This window comes from Haliotis asinina, chromosome 3, assembly GCF_037392515.1.
Source record: "Haliotis asinina isolate JCU_RB_2024 chromosome 3, JCU_Hal_asi_v2, whole genome shotgun sequence".
In the NCBI taxonomy this organism is placed as follows: domain Eukaryota; kingdom Metazoa; phylum Mollusca; class Gastropoda; order Lepetellida; family Haliotidae; genus Haliotis; species Haliotis asinina.
The window spans coordinates 41806614-41826769 of NC_090282.1; the positions used below are offsets into that span (position 1 = coordinate 41806614).

The following is a 20156-nucleotide window of genomic DNA, read 5'->3' on the forward strand; positions in this document are numbered from 1 at the left end:
GTTACCTTAATATGATGTACACAATATAAAGCTCTCACTCTGCACTTACAGTGTACACTGATGTTAGTCTCACTATATATACATAAATGCATAACAAAAGGTACTGCCGTATAATTTCAGTATACACAATAATTACCGTATCCATAGTGCAGGGCTCTCAATGTATATATGTAGGTTATCACACGCGTGTGTTTTGGGATTGATAATATCCTGCATTAGGAATAAACATTGCATTTAGCTAGCCTTAGCGAGCTAAATGCACAGTGTTTATTGTTAATGCAGGATATTAACCATCCCAAAACACACGAGTGTGATAGCCTATTTATCATACAATGTCACTCTTACTTTAAAATTTAAAAAAAATGTGATTTCATATGCCACAGATCATGAAACTAAAGTTTTTGAGATGTGCCCGCACATCTATGACGTCACAAACATACGTAGGAAGATATGACAGGAGTAATGTCTGTGGGAAGAGGATGCAAAATATGATGTGATGATTTTTTATGGAGTTGCACGGACTATGTGAATGTTCACCCCACCCCATCCCCGCCACGAAAATTAATGCACAAAGTAAGTGCCCCTACTCACTCCACAACCCCTATTCCCACCCCCAGCTTGTCATATACAACAAAATCAATGAACCCCCTCAAGAAAAAAACAAAACACACACACTCACACACGCACGCGCGCACACACACTCTAACACTCTAACTCTAACACTAACACACACTAGCTATAATTATGAACGGTCCCTTATCAGTGACAGTGCTCAATCTGCCCCAAAGACCCAAACAAGAATCTAGAGTAACGGAATGATCGCCATATACTACTATCATGCATTCACTTATCATGATATAATGTAGTATGGTGGAAACGTACTTACCCGTTACATGGTATTGATTTACTGATTTTACCAGTGATTTACTGGATAAGACTAGAGCTTTATATGGGATTTTAGCTTACATGTTTCAAATCTAAATCTGAATATAGTAACTTACTGCCGACCTCTCTTGGGCATGAACAGGAACAATATAATACAACCACTGCGTTGTTTAGCAATAAATTACATTGTCTTATAACACTTACACCATTTCGAGGAAGAAAGTTACACCACAGTGAGAACTTCATTTGCTAAACAAGGTACGCAAACCGAATACGGTAAAAGTAAGACACTGTCACTATATATGTAGGACACTCTCACTATATATATAAGACATTGTCACTATATACGGTATAAGTAAGACACTGTCACTATATATGTACGACACTCTCACTATATACGGTATAAGTAAGACACTGTCACTATATATGTAAGACACTGTCATTATATATGTAAGACACTCACTATATATGTAAGACACTATATATTTAGACACTCTCAATATATATGTAAGACACTGTCACTATATACGGTATAAGTAAGACACTGTCACTATATATGTAGGACACTCTCACTATATATATAAGACACTGTCACTATATACGGTATAAGTAAGACACTGTCACTATATATGTAAGACACTGTCATTATGTATGTAAGACACTCACTATATATGTAAGACACTATATATTTAGACACTCTCAATATATATGTAAGACACTGTCACTATATACGGTATAAGTAAGACGCTGTCACTATTTATACAAGACACTCTCACTATATATGTAAGGCACTCTCACTATATATGTAAGACACTCTCACTATATACGGTATACGTAAGACGGTCTCTGTATACAGAGACGTAAGCGTCTCGCTATATACAGGATACGTACGTGCCTCACTATATACGGTCTACGTAAGTGTCACGTAAGACACTCTGACTATATAAGCTATGCGTAAGTATCTCATTACATACCAGAATAAGAACTCTAATGGTAAGCATAAAGTGGTCTGCAAGACTATGACAATAACAGTTGATGTGAAATGTAAAACCGTCTTTCTGCACTTTGTGTTATCCCTCTACTGAAATAACTGTTTATTGCTGTTTCTTTGTATATACTGGAATGATTGCTCGTCACCATCTCCAGACGGTGTTGGGTAATAGATAGTGGTCTGATTATGTGTCACCATCTCCAGACGGCGTTAGGTGATAGGTAGTGGTCTGATTGTTTTCACCATCTCCAGACGACGTGTAGTGATAGGTAATGGTCTGATTGTGTGTCACCATCTTCAGACGGTGTTGGTTGGTAGGTAGTGGTCTGATTATGTGTCACCATCTTCAGACGGTGTTGGTTGGTAGGCACAGGCCTGATTATGTGTCACCATCTCCAGACGGTGTTGGATGATAGGTAGTGGTCTGATTGTGTGTCACCATCTCCAGACGGTGTTGGGTGATAGGTAGTTGTCTGATTGTGTGTCACCATCTCCAGACGATGTGTGGTGATAGGTAGTGGTCTGATTGTGTGTCACCATCTCCAGACGGTGTTGGGTGATAGGTAGTGGTCTGATTGTGTGTCACCATCTCCAGACGGTGTTGGGTGATAGGTAGTTGTCTGATTGTGTGTCACCATCTCCAGATGATGTGTGGTGATAGGTAGTGGTCTGATTATGTGTCACCATCTCCAGACGGTGTTGGGTGATAGGTAGTGGTCTGATTGTGTGTCACCATCTCCAGACGGTGTTGGGTGATAGGTAGTTGTCTGATTGTGTGTCACCATCTCCGGACGGTGTTGGGTGATAGGTAGTGGTCTGATTGTGTGTCACCATCTCCAGACGGTGTTGGGTGGTAGGTAGTGGTCTGATTGTGTGTCACCATCTCCAGACGGTGTTGGGTGATAGGTAGTGGTCTGATTACGTGTCACCATCTCCAGACGGTGTTGGGTGATAGGTATTGGTCTGATTGTGTGTCACCATCTCCAGACGATGTGTGGTGATAGATAGTGGTCTGATTATGTGTCACCATCTCCAGACGGTGTTGGGTGATAGGTAGTGGTCTGATTGTGTGTCACCATCTCCAGACGGTGTTAGGTGATAGGTAGTGGTCTGATTGTGTGTCACCATCTCCAGACGGTGTTGGGTGATAGGTAGTGGTCTGATTGTGTGTCACCATCTCCAGACGATGTGTGGTGATAGATAGTGGTCTGATTATGTGTCACCATCTCCAGACGGTGTTGGGTGATAGGTAGTGGTCTGATTGTGTGTCACCATCTCCAGACGGTGTGTGGTGATAGATAGTGGTCTGATTATGTGTCACCATCTCCAGACGGTGTTGGGTGATAGGTAGTGGTCTGATTATGTGTCACCATCTCCAGACGGTGTTGGGTGATAGGTAGTGGTCTGATTGTGTGTTACCATCTCCAGACGATGTGTGGTGATAGATAGTGGTCTGATTATGTGTCACCATCTCCAGACGGTGTTGGGTGATAGGTAGTGGTCTGATTATGTGTCACCATCTCCAGACGGTGTTGGGTGATAGGTAGTGGTCTGATTATGTGTCACCATCTCCAGACTGTGGGATGGTTGTAAATCCGAATTGTTTTTCGAAGGGGCGTAAACCCCAAATCACTCACTGCATATCGATCTAACACACAATCAGAGCGGGAAAGTTGTAATACTTGTAAGATCGAGTCTGGGACAATGGCGTGACAAATGAACACATCTATCATTCAGACCGGCTTCTGGAGACTGCCCCAAGAACCAGGCCGAGCACAACCATCCTTCAGAAAACACTGTCAAAGTCACGTGTCTGGGTACAATGCGAAAACTAACAAGAGACGAAGCCACAGTTTGCGCAGCCATACTTCAGTTTCTAGATCCTCATTCGACTTGCATAGTGATTGAATTTGACCGACTGTTTTTCCTTTGATGATGACCTTATGTCTTTAATAGTGCGATTGTTTACTTATTAAGTTTATACAATACAGTTTTTCCCTGTCGAAGTAAACAGGCCTGTGCATTTCCTCATTCGCGCCTCATTAGTTTGCTCACATATTCCTTCCCTGACAACAATATTTTTAAGGCACAAAATGTCATGTCGCTACATTTTTCATGTCAGCGTGCAGTATATATGCCAGTCACGTGTGTCCACCTGGTTGTCAGTAAATATGTATCACATGAGTATAGATGTATAACGCTGATTAACCAGGGTATATATGCGATAACAAGGCAACACCACCTTCTTACTATCACAGCACGACGTGTTAGTCTGGCTCAACATACGGTAACTACCCTTTTTCATTTTGGCTCGCACAAAGTATCATTAAGAACAGCTTGTTTATTTGAACAAACTATTCAACACGTGGATAAGGATATTCTTATCAAGATAAAGACGATAAATAATGAAACTGTTTAAAACTCCGTTCGTACGGATCCCTGCATTCCGAGCGATTCCTTCTGGACTGTTTACATACATATTGGTGGAAACGAAGCAGGGGTGAGTGAGAGAATGTATGTGTACCAAGTATTGGTATCTTTTCCAAGCAGCGTGTGTGAGTGAGGTTAGTTTTACGCCGCTTTTTACAAAATTCCAGGAATATCACGAAGGGGTACACCAGAAATAGGTTTCACATATTATACAAATGTGGGGAATCAAACCCGGGTCTTTGGAATGACGAGCGATCGCTTTAACCACACCACCGCGGGAAACGAACGAGGAAATGAAAGAACAAGTGTTTCTCTACTTATTCTCATTTTTGCAATCAAAGTGTAAAATTGCAACTACGGTTTTGTATGATTCCAAAATGGAATACGGTTGCAAATGAACTTATTTATCAATATGTTTGATATTGAATTAAAATACTTTTAAAAGATGGTTTAAATTATGCTTATTTAACACAGGATGATTCATGCCACGCGTTTTAACCACTATTTCGCGGCAATTAGTTATCTAATTTTCGTGTTTTTGCAATAATATTACAACAAATAAAGATCTCATAAAAAGCGTAAACATCATTAACGTGTTTACTGTCGTCTTCTGTGTGTGAGACGTGGTGGCAAAGAGGACACAAAGACAACAGCTACACATGCCTATTTTTGTATATCAGATATGTATGTGTGTGTGTGTGTGTGTGTGTGTGTGTGTGTGTGTGTGTGTGTGTGTGTGTGTGTGTGTGTGTGTGTGTGTGTATGTATGTATGTGCATATATATGGATATGTATGTGCGTGCGTGCGTGTATGTGTATAACATATATCCAGTGTGATATGAAGGACAATCTTGCACGGTTACCAGCGAACAATAGATTAATCGGTCAGTTGTGAGAAGAAACCGTCTCTTCAAAAAGACCAGGCGCCTCAGAGCATACGTTCGCGTACTTTGTAGCCCATATTTTGGATACGCTCCAGACTGGCTTTGGATACGCCCCCGATACGCCCAGAATAGTTAACGATATTAACGACGTCAAATGACGTCGCAGTTGTACGACATTATTAATCACAGTTTATGATCCACAAGCTATTGTTCTATAGCTGTGCCTGTTTACAAAATGAAATATAACTATCACACAGCTTTTCAGTTCATGGGGAACTAGTAATGTACATTTAAACAGAAATACACACCATTGCCCTACCTCATACCTACCAATATCAACCTGCTATCAACGTTTATTAACCGCTGCATCTGAAATGCTGAAATAGTGTTTGTGCTCTTGAAACCCCATCACTGCACAAGACACTGGTGGGGTACCCTGTCCGCAAACCAGTTCAGAATATTTCGCAATCCGAGCCAAGACGTAAACGTTACATGCAGGTAGCGAGTTTGCCAGCCACTCAGTCTGATAAGGAACCCATGTACTTGTCACTCCTATGTGTCACCCACTTGTTCAACACCAGTAACTCTAACTGTTAAGAGTTTATAGGGTGTGTGTGGTTGTGAGGATGAAGGTTTTAATAGTTTTTCCACACAAACTCAATCAGAGGAAGACAACCATAAAAAATTAAATATATGGTTATGATGATGGGTCTTTAAAATATTTCGTCTGGAACTAAAATCATAGTCCACACAAATGCATGAGATAAATAACCCTGCAAATGACACCTGTTGAACATGAGAAAATGTGTACCCAGTCACCACAACATACCCGCATTCCATACACTCGACCGGGGCTCCATGGATTAAGCATTTTAATTTGCTACGGTATTTATATATTTTGTTATCTGCGTTTCGGTATCAACGTAAACAGGTAATCGCAACACGGGTCGAAGTCCAGTTTGTGTATACAGGTGAACCCTGGTCGGATGTCCGACGCGTTGTTATTAACTAAAGGTTGTTGAATATGATTTGTCGGGTTTGTCGGAAGATTCGTCTTTTGCATAAATCCAGTAATGGCATCTGCCATTAGCCTTTTGTACTGCAACACCGACTGTATTAACTGCTGACCTTGTTGAGGGCGACACGGATGTAATCGTACCCAGACAAGGGAGGTAACCACTATTTTATTGTTACCTGACAATACGCTCACGTCATTATTTGTATATCTGTAAATAGGTTCAGTCCTGTACCCAGCCGCTTCATGTGTTACAGGTGCTGCACAGACTTCACTCAGACACTTCTCCATCTCCACTTCTTCAACGACAGACACGACTGTCGCAACTGTAGCCCAAAACATATCGGTTACACAACTTGCTTACTCTACAAGGAAGGGATTTAGATTTGATATTTACAGCGTGAGGCATTGTTATACGAACGACCCAGGAAGTGAAACAAGATGGTGGACGTGGCGGCCATATTTGAAATGGTGTTGGAGGTGATAGTGCTTATAGGGAAGTTGCTGTACTTTTGGCTGGAGGCGATTGTACTGGCAGTCCTACCTGCAAGTGTTCGGGGGAAAGACATTTCAGGAGAAACCGTCCTTATAACTGGTGCAGGTGGGCTTTGAAAATTCGATGCAACTAGGGATGAATGAGTTTAGTTTTACGCCGCATTCAGCAATATTCCAGCTATATGGGGAAGGTCTGTAAATAATCGAGTCTGGACCAGGCAATCCAGTGATAAACATCATGAGCATCTATCTGCCCAATTGGGAACCGATGACATGTGTCAACCAAGTCAGCGAGCCTGACCACCTGATCCGTTAGTCGCCTCTTACGATAAGCAAAGTCGCTTTTTATGGCAAGCATGGGTTGCTGAAGGTCTATTCTACCCCGGGACCCTAACGGGTCAATGCAACTAGGATATTGTTACATTATTTTAAGGCTCAGCTCTTTAAGGTAATGCAATTCGCTGTTGAGGTGCTTCCCGTAGCTGTCCCAGGATCCTTATATCGTTATTTCGAGCATCAGATTTACTCTTGTTTATTTTTTCATTTCTTAGTTCTTATGCCTGTGCGCATAATCATTCATACAAAACTGGGTGTGTAACCATTTATTTATTACCCATTATGACAGACATAATAGCCTAATTATTTCACAAGAGCAGGGCGACAACATATTGGAGACTCTGGGAAGAATCATGGACATATTCTTGCAAGATTTGGCGACCGCGACGCCTCCATTCTGCCTCTATAGTTTTATTTCTGGCAAATAGAATTTCATTTGGTACGTGTTAAATATTGTGTGTGCTGGTCGGTCGTATGTCGTATTATTGCACGAATGCACTTACTTATATGTCTGCTTTCGTGCGGTTACACTGAATATTTCAGCCAATATCATTTCATTGCTAAACTTTTGAGTTTTGAAACGTGTCGTATAAATGCATTGCGTGTAAGTGGAGTTTTGTACAGATGCTCGTGAAGGCCCATCGAGCGCATTCAGTACAATATATTTTTTGTAATACTATAGTGCATTACTAAAAAATCCTACGAGCTCATCAACCAACGTTGACAGGTCGAGTCGTGGCTGCTATTTCCCACTGTCGTCCGTAGGAACAGTGTCACCGCAGCAAGATCTCTGATGACTTTCTGCCCATGTAGTTATGAGAGGAGTCCTTGATGCTGGACGGGGTCAGAAAGGCAGGGACTGGTTACCTTGTAGGATAACCTTGTAGTTGGGCGTTTACTCATCACGTCGGATACCCCGATTCCAAACATGGTTAGCCCATCTCCGGTGTACCCCGCCGTGATATTACCGGAAAAGTAACAAAAGCGGCGTAAAACCACCTTCACATATTCACTCATTTGACGCCGGGGCAGTTCTTGTAGTGTTTAGCGGTTATTGTTGACTTACACAAATATGTAGTGATACTTCATGAAATTATTGACATTCCACATTAAAGGTCCTCGCATTGCATCCTCGCACTGAGTGATCGCCGTCTTTCCGCAGGTAGCGGAATTGGTCGTCTGCTCGCAAAGCGTTTTGCCGACCGTGGTTGTCGTCTGGTGCTGTGGGACATCAACAAGGAAGGTAACGAGGAGACAGCTGCGCAAGTTCAGCGATTTGGTATCACTGTGAAAACATACACCGTAGATCTGTCGGATGCAAAACAGATATACCAGACAGCCGAGAAGGTTGGTTATACACTTCTCTAAACCTTTAATCATCATAGATAAATATGAACAAACATTGTCACTCAAAGAAATGACACTGAGTTACTTTCAGACCTCATCTGTGATGAACAATAAGATAATTAATACACGTCGAAGAGAATATTTTTTGCCAGTAACAACGGAAATCAGAGATGGGATCATGATAAAGTGTGTCTTGATATCCACTGGAGACTGGGCCATTAGTGAACTAGCAATCTGTTTGGTGACTAAGATAAACTTGTCACTTGACAAGATGAACCAATTACCCATATTCAGTTATCAATCCTGAACAGACACACGGATTGGTGGGTCGACGAAGGCTTCGATAACTGCCGAGTCGAATTACGTCCGTTGGTGTGCCAGGGCCCTGGTGTTCAAAGCAATCTTAGCAGCATGACTGTCTTAGTCCATGTCTTAAGATATATTAGCTGTGATCACAGTCTAAGTAAACTTAGCATCAGTATTTTTCGTTATACTCACTACTGAGTCTCATTGGTGGGGTGTAACGAAAAGCACTGACACTAAGTTTACGAAGACTGGCTGTGACCACTTTGTGCAACTGGGCCCAGACCACGGTTTAGAATCCTAGATATGATGATAGTTTTAGTTTTTGCAGCCCGTACTCCTTTTTCCAGCGACGTGAGATTTGTGCCATGTTCCAGCATTACGGTAATGCGTAATAACATGTCTCGGCGAAAGCAGATTTGAACTGCGTCACCGTGTCTTGTGTACTTAAAAGGGAGTTGACAAACTGTAACTGCCGTATTCCTGTGTGTAGGTGAAGCGTGACATGGGCGATATTGACATCCTGGTCAACAACGCTGGTATAGTGACTGGTCGGAAGTTCATGCAATGTCCAGATGAGATGGTTCAGAAGACAATGCAGGTCAACGTTCAGGCGCATTTCTGGGTCAGTTCCGGTTACACTGGAAGCCACGCGGGGGCGTAAGGGAACAGTTCAAGAGTTCTGTGCTAGATTGAAACCTTAATTCCTTGCAGTTTAGAAGAGGGGGCATAATAGGTATGGGAATATTCAGTCCTACAAGAACGCTTTTCAGGAGATTTACAGTCACAGTAAATAGACACTAAACTCGTCATATTTTATTCAGGAAGAAAGTTTCTCGATCGAAGGAAATAAGTCAGTTTGAACACAATAAATCAATCAAACAAATTTGTTACTCTAATACAACGCTCTACGGCAGCGACACCTTTACCGACCACTGAGGATTGCTTGACAGTGGAATCTCCTAGGGGACGTCGACTATTTACAAGTAAACATTTTAGAGGTGTGTGATTCATACCTTTGGGAATTAGTGTTTTTAATCATCGTTTGAACTGCTCCCTATACGACCCAATTGTTTCCTATAGTTCGTGTCTCACTCAGTGTTCATCCATCAGTGACTGCTATATTTATAGAACATATAAACGTTTATTATACACTTACTATAAGTTTGCAATATTTCAGTTTATTTTAGTTGATTTTGACTCATGTTAAACCATGATTACATGTCAGTCTGGAGACAAATACAATCTCGTAGTCCCGTTTTATGGGCCACTGAAATCAATAACTTGTAAAGCATACGTATCAAGAAACTATGGGTCGCGACTGTGTGTTATCAGAGACCATATAATATTATATGGTCTCTGGTGTTATTATGCAAGTCAGCGATTTCTCGGAGCTTATCAAGGCTTGCCAAATCATTCGAGAATTTAGCTGGACATCCTTTACATGTGCCACCCAACAACTTTACGTGTTGTTTACTCTTAGCAGGCAGTGGAACTGGTTGTAAACTAAGTGGAGCAGAGTAAAACTTCGGGTAAGACGACAGAATACCGTATACCTTCCGCCATCTTTAAAAGCAAGCGAGTTTACTTTTGGTGAAGTCGTGGATAATCTACATATACAGTATATAGTCTCCCTGGTTAAAGTTAAGTTAATGTTAGGGTAAGGTTAGGTTTAGGTTTGGGATTAGAGTGACGTGACACTAAACAATACAACTGGTAGGTATCCGGCATTCTGCAGGTGTACCAAACTTCGATATCGCAGCTATACGAATGGCCAACTCCTCGCTCACTTTGGGTCATTGTATGTCGTCATATACCTCGATGGTGTGCCGTGACTGGTCTCCTGGCAGACATTGTACAGTAGGAAATATTGATGAATGTGGTATTAACAATGATGTTATGTCGGAACTACTTTTTCAGACGGTGAAAGCATTCCTGCCTTCCATGCTGGACAGGAATCACGGCCACATAGTAAACATCGCAAGTTCCGCGGGACTACTTGGTGTGTCGGGTTTGGCGGATTATTGCGCCAGTAAATTTGCGGCGGTCGGGTTCGAAGAGTCTCTAAGATACGAACTTGAAACTTCAGGCAAAACGGGTGTTCATACAACAGTTGTTTGTCCTTATCTAATAGATACAGGCATGTTTGATGGCTGCGAATCAAGGTGAGCAACATGGGTTGTCGTAACTCGCTACAGAATATATATGCAGAGTGAATGTGCGAGACGAAAGGAAATATCACCCTCTTGTAAGGGACCGAACCCGAAGCTTTGGCATTACCAGCAAACGCTTTAACCACTGGCTACCCTTCCACCTCTACAACAACCAAACTATGATGGTATGATGGGGATCATGTGACAGTGTTGTTTCTTATGTCGTTTGGAAAGGTATTTTAAGCTTAACACGGTGTGTCAGCTAACTTACAGTGTGACTGGGGCAAGAGGTGATGCAGGTTTTCACATTTATTGCATTGTTGAAACTTACAAGCATCTGTGCTGAGAAACTACTGATTAAGGTCTGGGATTTGACTTCACGACCGTGTGCTCCTCGCGTTTCAGGAGGACTTCATTGCGTCCAACATTTTTCTCTTTGGTCATTGCGAAAATGACAGAAAATTGCTACGTTTTAGAGACGTGACGCAATTCGAATATAGAGAGTATATACAATGCAGGCATAACGTCTTTGCACATTAGGCAGCTGCCCGTGACCCCCGCGAACATACGTGTAAACTCTTTACAAAACACACACACACCAAAAAAGAAAAGGAAAGAAATCCACAGACGAAGAGCGAGTGGCACCTGTTATACTAACTGTGTGCGGTCGAGCGTTGTCGTGTCAATGAAACTGCTCCCTCTGGTGGTTGAAAAGTGGGAGGAGGTGAGGTCGAATGATTTGGTCGATGTAACGATTTGCTTGAACCACCACTAGCCCTGATCTACCCCAGTAGGACGTGGCCCCAAACGCCAAATCTACCCACCTGTCGAACGCAGTTCGCGTTGACTCCGTCTTCCAGTCCCGTCGTTGCAGGAGGAAACACGATTCCTCGCTGAACCAAACGCGTCGTGAGTTCCCTAGGTTCCATGCCTGTACCCTGTTGCACCGTCGGACATATGCTATTGTCGGTGCAGTCGTGTCAGGACAGGACCAACGTTTGGACGATATCCTCGAATTCCCACTTCTCTCAGACGATTTCCCATTCCCACATTTATTCCTGTGAGGGGTTGTGCGGCTGAGGGCCCACATGCATGCACTGCTTTGCCCATGACGTATAATGTTGTTACGGAGGCCCGGCGCGTCTACACCGGAACGACTGATGGTGTGTGGTAGTTTGTGTTCATAACAGAAGAATGAAGTTGGGCGATTTAAGGAACTCATATTATTTCACGTTACTGCAGTCACTTATGGCATACACGAGTAGTTGTCTACAGGAACGTGGTTTGATGATTTGATTCCCTGATCAGTTGTTGAGAGGAATGAGGACTAGTGTAGATGATCTGACATTTGTGACTGCTGGTGTGTTCAAAGTGCCGTTCACTACAAACTCCTTTCTCAGTCGCAATAGAAAGAAAGACCAACTCTCTTCCCCAGCTGCTGAAGGTTACACCAAACGCCTGTTCTGTGTTTATTAAGTCCTAGAGAATTTAAGAGCTGGTTTGTTCAGCTTTCTACACGACTTCCTGTACAGGTGTTGTGTTTATTAGCATATGACAGCGGAGTATTGATATATAACAGTCCATTTGTGTTACAGGTTCTCCTTCCTCCTGCCCAAACTGAAACCTGACGACGTTGTAGACAGCATCATGGACGCTTTGTTGTGTAACTCCGCTATCGTCATTATCCCCAAGATTCTTTACGCTTTCATAGCGCTCAAAGGGTATGTATATCCCATGGCTCAAATGGGTATGTGTACCCCATGCCTCAAAGGTGTATATCCCATGGCTCAAAGTGTATATATATTTACATAGCTCAAATGGTGTGTTTATCCCATGGCTCAAAGGTGTATATCCCATGGCTCAAAGGTGTATATCCCATGGCTCAAAGTGTATATATATTTACATAGCTCAAATGGTGTGTTTATCCCATGGCTCAAAGGGTATGTGTATCCCATGCCTCAAATGTGTATATCCCATGGCTCAAAGGGTATGTATATTTACATAGCTCAAATGGTGTGTATATCCCATGGATCAAATGGTATGTGTATCCCATGCCTCAAAGGTGTATATCCCATGGCTCAAAGGTGTATATCCCATGGCTCAAAGGTGTATATCCCATGGCTCAAAGGGTATGTATATTTACATAGCTCAAATGGTGTGTATATCCCATGGATCAAATGGTATGTGTATCCCATGCCTCAAAGGTGTATATCCCATGGCTCAAAGGGTATGTATACTTATACAGCTCAGATGGTATGTATATCAGATGGCTCAAAGGATATGTGTATCCCATAGCTGAAATGGTATGTATATCATATGGCTCAAGTGGTATGTATATCACATGGGTCAGATGGTGTGTATATCCCATGGGTCATGGATATGTATAATCTACGGCTCAGAGAGTATGTTTTCCCCATGGCTCAAAGAATGTGTGTATGCGAGAGGCTGAAAGGGTATGTATATCCCATGGCTCAAAGGGTATATTTATCCCATGACTCACCATGACTCAAAGGGTATGTTTATTCCATGACTCAAAGGGTATGTTTATCCCATGACTCAAAGGGTTTGTTTATCCCATGACTGAAAGGGTATGTTTATCCCAAGGGGTATGTATATCCCATGACTCAAAGAGTATGTTTATCCCATGACTCAAAGGGTATGTATATCCCATGACTCAAAGGGTATGTATATCCCATGACTCAAAGGGTTTGTATATCGCATGACTCAAAGGGTATGTATATCCCATGACTCAAAGGGTATGTATATCCCATGACTCAAAGGGTATGTATATCCCAAGGGGTATGTATATCCCATGACTCAAAGGGTATGTTTATCCCATGACTCAAAGGGTATGTTTATCCCATGACTCAAAGGGTTTGTTTATCCCATGACTCAAAGGGTTTGTTTATCCCATGGCTCAAAGGGTATGTTTATCCCAAGGGGTATGTATATCCCATGACTCAAAGGGTATGTATATCCCATGACTCAAAGGGTATGTTTATCCCATGACTCAAAGGGTATGTTTATCCCATGGCTCAAAGGGTTTGTTTACCCCATGACTCAAAGGGTATGTTTACCCCATGACTCAAAGGGTATGTATATCCCATGACTCAAAGGGTATGTATATCCCATGACTCAAAGGGTATGTATATCCCATGACTCAAAGGGTATGTATATCCCAAGGGGTATGTATATCCCATGACTCAAAGGGTATGTTTATCCCATGACACAAAGGGTTTGTTTATCCCATGACTCAAAGGGTTTGTTTATCCCATGACTCAAAGGGTATGTATATCCCATGACTCAAAGGGTATGTTTATCCCATGACTCAAAGGGTATGTTTATCCCATGGCTCAAAGGGTATGTTTATCCCAAGGGGTATGTATATCCCATGACTGAAAGGGTATGTATATCCCATGACTGAAAGGGTATGCATATCCCATGGCTCAAAGGGTATATTTATCCCTTGACTCACCATGACTCAAAGGGTATGTTTATTCCATGACTCAAAGGGTATGTTTATCCCATGACTCAAAGGGTTTGTTTATCCCATGGCTCAAAGGGTATGTTTATCCCAAGGGGTATGTATATCCCATGGCTCAAAGGGTATGTATATCCCATGACTCAAAGGGTTTGTATATCCCATGACTCAAAGAGTATGTTTATCCCATGACTCCAAGGGTATGTATGTCCCATGGCTCAAAGGGTATGTATATCCCATGACTCAAAGGGTTTGTATATCCCATGGCTCAAAGCGTATGTATATCCCATGACTCAAAGGGTATGTATATCCCATGGTTCAAAGGGTATGTATATCCCATGACTCAAAGGGTTTGTATATCCCATGACTCAAAGCGTATGTATATCCCATGACTCAAAGGGTATGTATATCCCATGGTTCAAAGGGTATGTATATCCCATGGCTCAAAGGTTATGGGTTGATCATAACGTTCAGCAGTACGTTTATGACAGCTTGCAAAGGATACGTGTAATACAACGCGCAAAGGGCAGGCATGTCACAACTCTGAATGGGTACACACTATCACAGCTAGCGTTCAAAAGGTAAGTAGATCACACCGCTCGAAGGATACCTACATGACAATGGGCAAATACTGAGAATATCGGGGATCCCAATATATCCGTCAATTACTAAGACGCCTATATTAAGCCGTGGTGTATGTTTTCTATTTTCATAGATTCGGGCCGTCAAGAGGACCTAGGTAAAAGCGGGTGACTGTATTCGATTATTGGTCATAAACAACAAACAGACACGCCTTAAACAAACCGTCCTAATTACAGTTTGTGTTGTAGACTATTGTCTCATAACAGTATATTTATGTGTCATCGTAGACTTCCATGAAATGTCAAAATACCTTGCTATACATGTATACACATATGTACGGGACACTTTGTTTCATGTACGGGCCCCGATCGAGATTCATCGCAGTTTTAATTTGTACTGTTCATTCAAACGGAATTTTGTTTTCCTTCCAGCATTCTTCCAATTAAAGTAGCGTTCCTATTGTGCGACTTCATGGGAGTAAACTCGATGATGACAACCTTCAAAGGGCGAGGAAAGGCAGTTCAATAACATTACTAGTCAGTAGACGCACAGTCATCAAAATCCGAAGCCGCCAATCTGTTTACATGACTTCGATAGGGGCCAAGCTTCTATCAGTACCAGCCCAGTTTGAACAAACGCATTCGTAATTATTGTCTCGTGTATTCATGGACGCGCCAGACTTTCTACATGTGATTACGGATCTTTAAGAAGTTGTGATGACCATTGTCTTTGTAGTACGGTTATATCTACAGGGACTCTTCGAACAGGCGCTCTAGTCTTTCCTTTCCGAAACAAAACCAACCGGTGTTTTTAAAAAAGTAATCTTCACTAAGGAACTTTCTAGGGGTGTTTTGAAACTATTAAGTCAGTATTTTTGTATTTTTATATTCTGGAGATGCCAAATATAGAATTAAGTCATTGAACATTAGGTCGAGGCATTGTTCATCACAACATGGGACTTGAGTGCCATAATGTGCTCCTTGGACATATACATCCCAGGCTCACCTGACTTAAGAAACTGATTCAGCGTGTAACATAAGTAATGAGATTCTGTTGTTTCGAAAGTAGAGTCAGCGAACCCCCGATACCAACACCTGTGCCATTTCCTCATATGTTACGATTCATGTATATTTACCCTGTGGTTTGGCAAAACAAACTATAGATGTCATTTATCATGGAAACGAAAAAGGGAACACATGAAAGTGCATGTGTTCCTTTATTCGTTTTTAGGTTTATTCACAAGGTATGTATTGCACTTTAACTAAAATGTTGGAACACTTGTAGCTTCATGTCTCCCCTTATTCATTTATAATATTTTTCCTTCTTTGAGAGGCATTTTAGAAGTTGTAAAGATGAAGAGATGAAGGAAAACCAAGTACCATGGATAGTCAACTTCCTTATTGCATGAAACCCATTTCGCGATATTGCTGGAATACACGTTTTGCCAAAAGCAGCGTAAAATTACACTCACTCACTCATCCTTGATTTCTCCAGGGTATACTTTCCGATAAGTCCCCACTATAATACCCTGGATGCATCTACGGCCCGATAATTATATTACCTTCCATTGCTGGCTCCGCATTGTCACAGGAGCTTATCAGCTAAGCCGCCATTAGATCCGAGCTTGGCGGTGATGGCGGATGCCAACTTTTGTTCGCAGTGCGAATCAGATTTTTGGGAAATCATGCAGACAAAGTGATGGGTCCAAAACTTATTCTAAATATACACATGAACTCCTTCTTCGTCTTTCAGTGAACCACTGCATGGTTTGTGTTACTAAGTTTAGTCGGTTAGAAATTTAAAGAGCGGAAGTGGGCTGTGATTGGTCCTCTCAACTTCCCAGCGTAGACATCTGATTGAATAAAAAAGCTAGCCAAGTAATAAAGAGTAGATGTGAAGTAGATGCATCCAGTGGACATTTATCGAACCGTATACCCGAGAGATATTGGGGATGTCACTCACTTTATTGCAATGAATGTGATGTTTCAGTGTATATACTAAAGACGTTATCCTGCAAGTGTTTACAATAACTTGGTTTTCTCTCATATTTTTTTCGGCTACAGTGAATGCTCAGTGAATATATGGCTTGGAATTTTACTTCATCGACATATCTAGTTCAAATTGGTTTAATCAGGAATAGAAATTGTGGATGATATATTTCAAAATACATTTCACCCATTTTTAACCAACATCTGACATATACCGAAATGATGTGTGGGCTAAATACAATATATATTTGTGTTATTTATACAATATGTGCTCTTCAACGTGATGGTGGGAGTGTCTGAAAGGTCTGTCTGTTAAAGATAATTTTAGAACAGAAAATATGAGCTAGCAGGTTACCAGGTGGGCTTGAATCCAGTATGCTAGTTCTGTCAATCGACCTGACCCTACCTAGAGGATTATTATGTCTGAATTAGTAAATTAGGGTCAGTCAGTCTTTTGGTTCACTGGCCTTGTGTATCAAAATACTGAAACTGAAACACCGGACACTGTTACACACAAACAAGTATATATATATATATATATATGTGTGTGTGTGTGTGTGTGTGTGTACATGTATATAAGGATGAGGGCGAGTTATATATATATATGTACCCTAACCCTATATATATAACTCGCCCTCATCCTTGTCGCCCCACCAGATTAAACAGGAAAATAAAATTTGGGTACCTAATTTGTCTTCTACACTTACGAGACTAGCCATGACATTTACACAACAGTATGTAAAACTATAGCGTACTCTCCATAACGTTCTTATTGTCAGTAGGATACGTAATTACAATTCTATGTTTAGCCAATAGTTAAATTCCAGCTGGCGTGACGCCATGTTGACAGCACTTTCAGGTTATAAAACGTGTAGTTTATAATAGTATGTGAATATATATCTTGCTGCCCCTGAAAGCATTGTCTCCCCTTCTGTTTAGCCCTTCCTGTAATGAGCAAGTCTAGATTTCCCCAGGTTTCTCGATTGGTCTTCTTTTCAAGGATTTTTTAAATATTTCTTACCAAATTATATTTATGCAGAGATGAAACGTTAGTTTGATGATTGTCCATCCGTGAAGGCGAGAGTGTTTACAAGTCTCACGGGCCACAGATCTCAGTCGTGCCAGGAATCATCAACCATGACTTGGATTGCCTTGTTCTGTCCAGGTTATTCTTCTCGACCTTGCCTACAGACGACATACGGGAGCGTTATCGCACCCACTGCCTATCATACCTATGTCACATATATTACTTTATATATTATCTATATATACATCATGTACTGTTGTTTTTTCAAAAGTGAATCTATATGTAATAATAAATATTTCTGAAGAGGACGTTTTGTTGATTTACACCCCTGCATGAAAACACGCCTGACGTTTCCCACGTGGGTAGATAGCGTTGCTTGGTCACTTCTTACCACCTGCTGACATACGTCAGCTGATCTATTTATCGCGTTTTACAGGGCTGAGTCAACAGGTCTGTTGTACCTCTCCTGTTACACCAGTGGTTGTATTACCACCTACATAACAGATTCTTTCCACCACATTAGCAGAACATTTTACGATTTGCAGTGTTACTTGACGTCAAATAGGAAATAGGGTGACATTCACGTTGACGTCAACGAATGTTTGAATACAGTGGAGCGGACGAAAGCCACGAAGTATGAAAATACGTCCGAAGTATGGTAACTAGGCATTAAAACCACAACCACAAAAAGACAGAATATGGTTTCAGGTATGAATTTACCTCCCACTATAGTACGTTGATTATATATTATATACTCTTCTCCCCCCCCCCCCCCCCACCCCCCTTCAGCTGCGCAATTGGGAACCGATAACATGTGTCAACCAAGTCAGCGAGCCCGACCTCCCGATCCTGTTAGTCGCCTCTTACGACACGCATAGTCGCCTTTTATGGCAAGCATGGGTTGCTGGAGACCAATTCTACCCCGGTACCTTCACGGGTATTTAATTTGTCGGAATATACCAATAATACTAACATTCAATCACAACTTTGAATTGACTCAAATTTCCATATCCGTCTTATGGACTCGACAGATACCATGCATACGATACTAACCAAATATAACTGTCAATTTTCACCTTTATCTTCCCCCCCGGAAAACAAACATTGCAAAAAGTGTAAACAACTACTAAAAACGTCAAGTTCAACCCCGCGGTGACATCTCCATTTTCCCGTCAGCTTATATCAACATCCCTCAACATCCACTATGAGAGCGAGTTTTGGTCTCTTAATTCTTTTTTTATGAAACTTCTTTAATATGTCAAGGTTTGAAACACAATACACCGTTACCACCTCGCTTCCTGTTGACCCTGTTTTGGAGAAACAAGATCGGCAACTGTAAACAAGCAGAAACCATCGGTGAATAGTTGATCTATCATCAAGACAAATTGTATTCCATCATGTTAAGAAATAATGGAGCAAATCGTTAAAAACCGCTTAAAAATGGCGATAACTGGTCGCTAGTCAGTAGTAAGCCTAACAGTAACATACTCGACGACATCTGTAAATATGGAGTCTTGCGCCTTTGAAGCAAAAAAAAAAAAAAAAAAAAAACCAAAAAGACTTGGCACTAAGCCAAAACCGTCTCCATCGCTGTTGTCATTAACACAGATGACGCCGACGTCGCCAATCATTAAGCATGACGCCTCGAGCTGGTCGTCTCCCTCGAAAAACTGCAGCACCTGTACAGTTCCTCATTGTCCCTGGTGAAATCTCAGACAGTCCTGGTAATGTAGGGGTAGTGTGGCCGTGGTGAGTTCATCACCTAAGCAACCAACTAGGGCGGCCCAGATTTTATACCCGAGTACCCTACCCCCTACTGCCCTACTCTAGCTTGATAACTGCTCTTTTTTCTTCCTGATATCAAATTTGCAAGGAATGACAATTAATTAATAATATATTCTTCAGCTTGGAGGCTACAATTTCTGGTTTTTCAATATCATAACCATATATCATATTCATAGGAAGTGACTGTGAATTCTGTCTAAATCTTCAATGACAATACAGTGGAAGCTGACCAAACCGGCATCTGTCCAATCTGGCAAGTTGTTGACACTGGCATAAAATCTCAGTCCAGTCCGTGGCTTTCACATTTATCTACAATCCCTCACCTTGTCTACACAGAGTGAATTCTTCAGTCCCAATGAGTGCCGGTTTAGACAGCTTCCACTATACAACCTTTTAATCATGAAGGAATAACATATTATATTGTTTAATCTATGAGTCACATGATCATAATGATC

At 41.6% G+C, this 20156-nt stretch overlaps 1 protein-coding gene across 1 annotated transcript; it reads left to right on the forward strand.

Annotated features, from left to right (window-relative positions):
* Positions 1 to 6144: 6144 nt before the first annotated feature.
* Positions 6145 to 17130, forward strand: LOC137276839 (epidermal retinol dehydrogenase 2-like). Its single transcript, XM_067808487.1, has 7 exons — positions 6145 to 6361; positions 6462 to 6805; positions 8198 to 8382; positions 9179 to 9310; positions 10606 to 10850; positions 12434 to 12559; positions 15333 to 17130. The coding sequence occupies exons 2-7, from the start codon at positions 6646 to 6648 to the stop codon at positions 15427 to 15429; spliced, it is 945 nt and encodes a 314-aa protein (XP_067664588.1). The 5' UTR covers positions 6145 to 6361; positions 6462 to 6645; the 3' UTR covers positions 15430 to 17130.
* Positions 17131 to 20156: the final 3026 nt, after the last annotated feature.

Excerpts from the sequence above, each read along its gene's own strand:
- LOC137276839 (XM_067808487.1), top strand. The coding sequence starts at position 6,646 with ATGGTGGACGTGGCGGCCATATTTGAAATGGTGTTGGAGGTGATAGTG. Across the intron at positions 9,311-10,605 it reads ACGTTCAGGCGCATTTCTGG|ACGGTGAAAGCATTCCTGCC; the intron begins GTCAGTTCCGGT and ends CTACTTTTTCAG. Across the intron at positions 10,851-12,433 it reads TTTGATGGCTGCGAATCAAG|GTTCTCCTTCCTCCTGCCCA; the intron begins GTGAGCAACATG and ends TTTGTGTTACAG.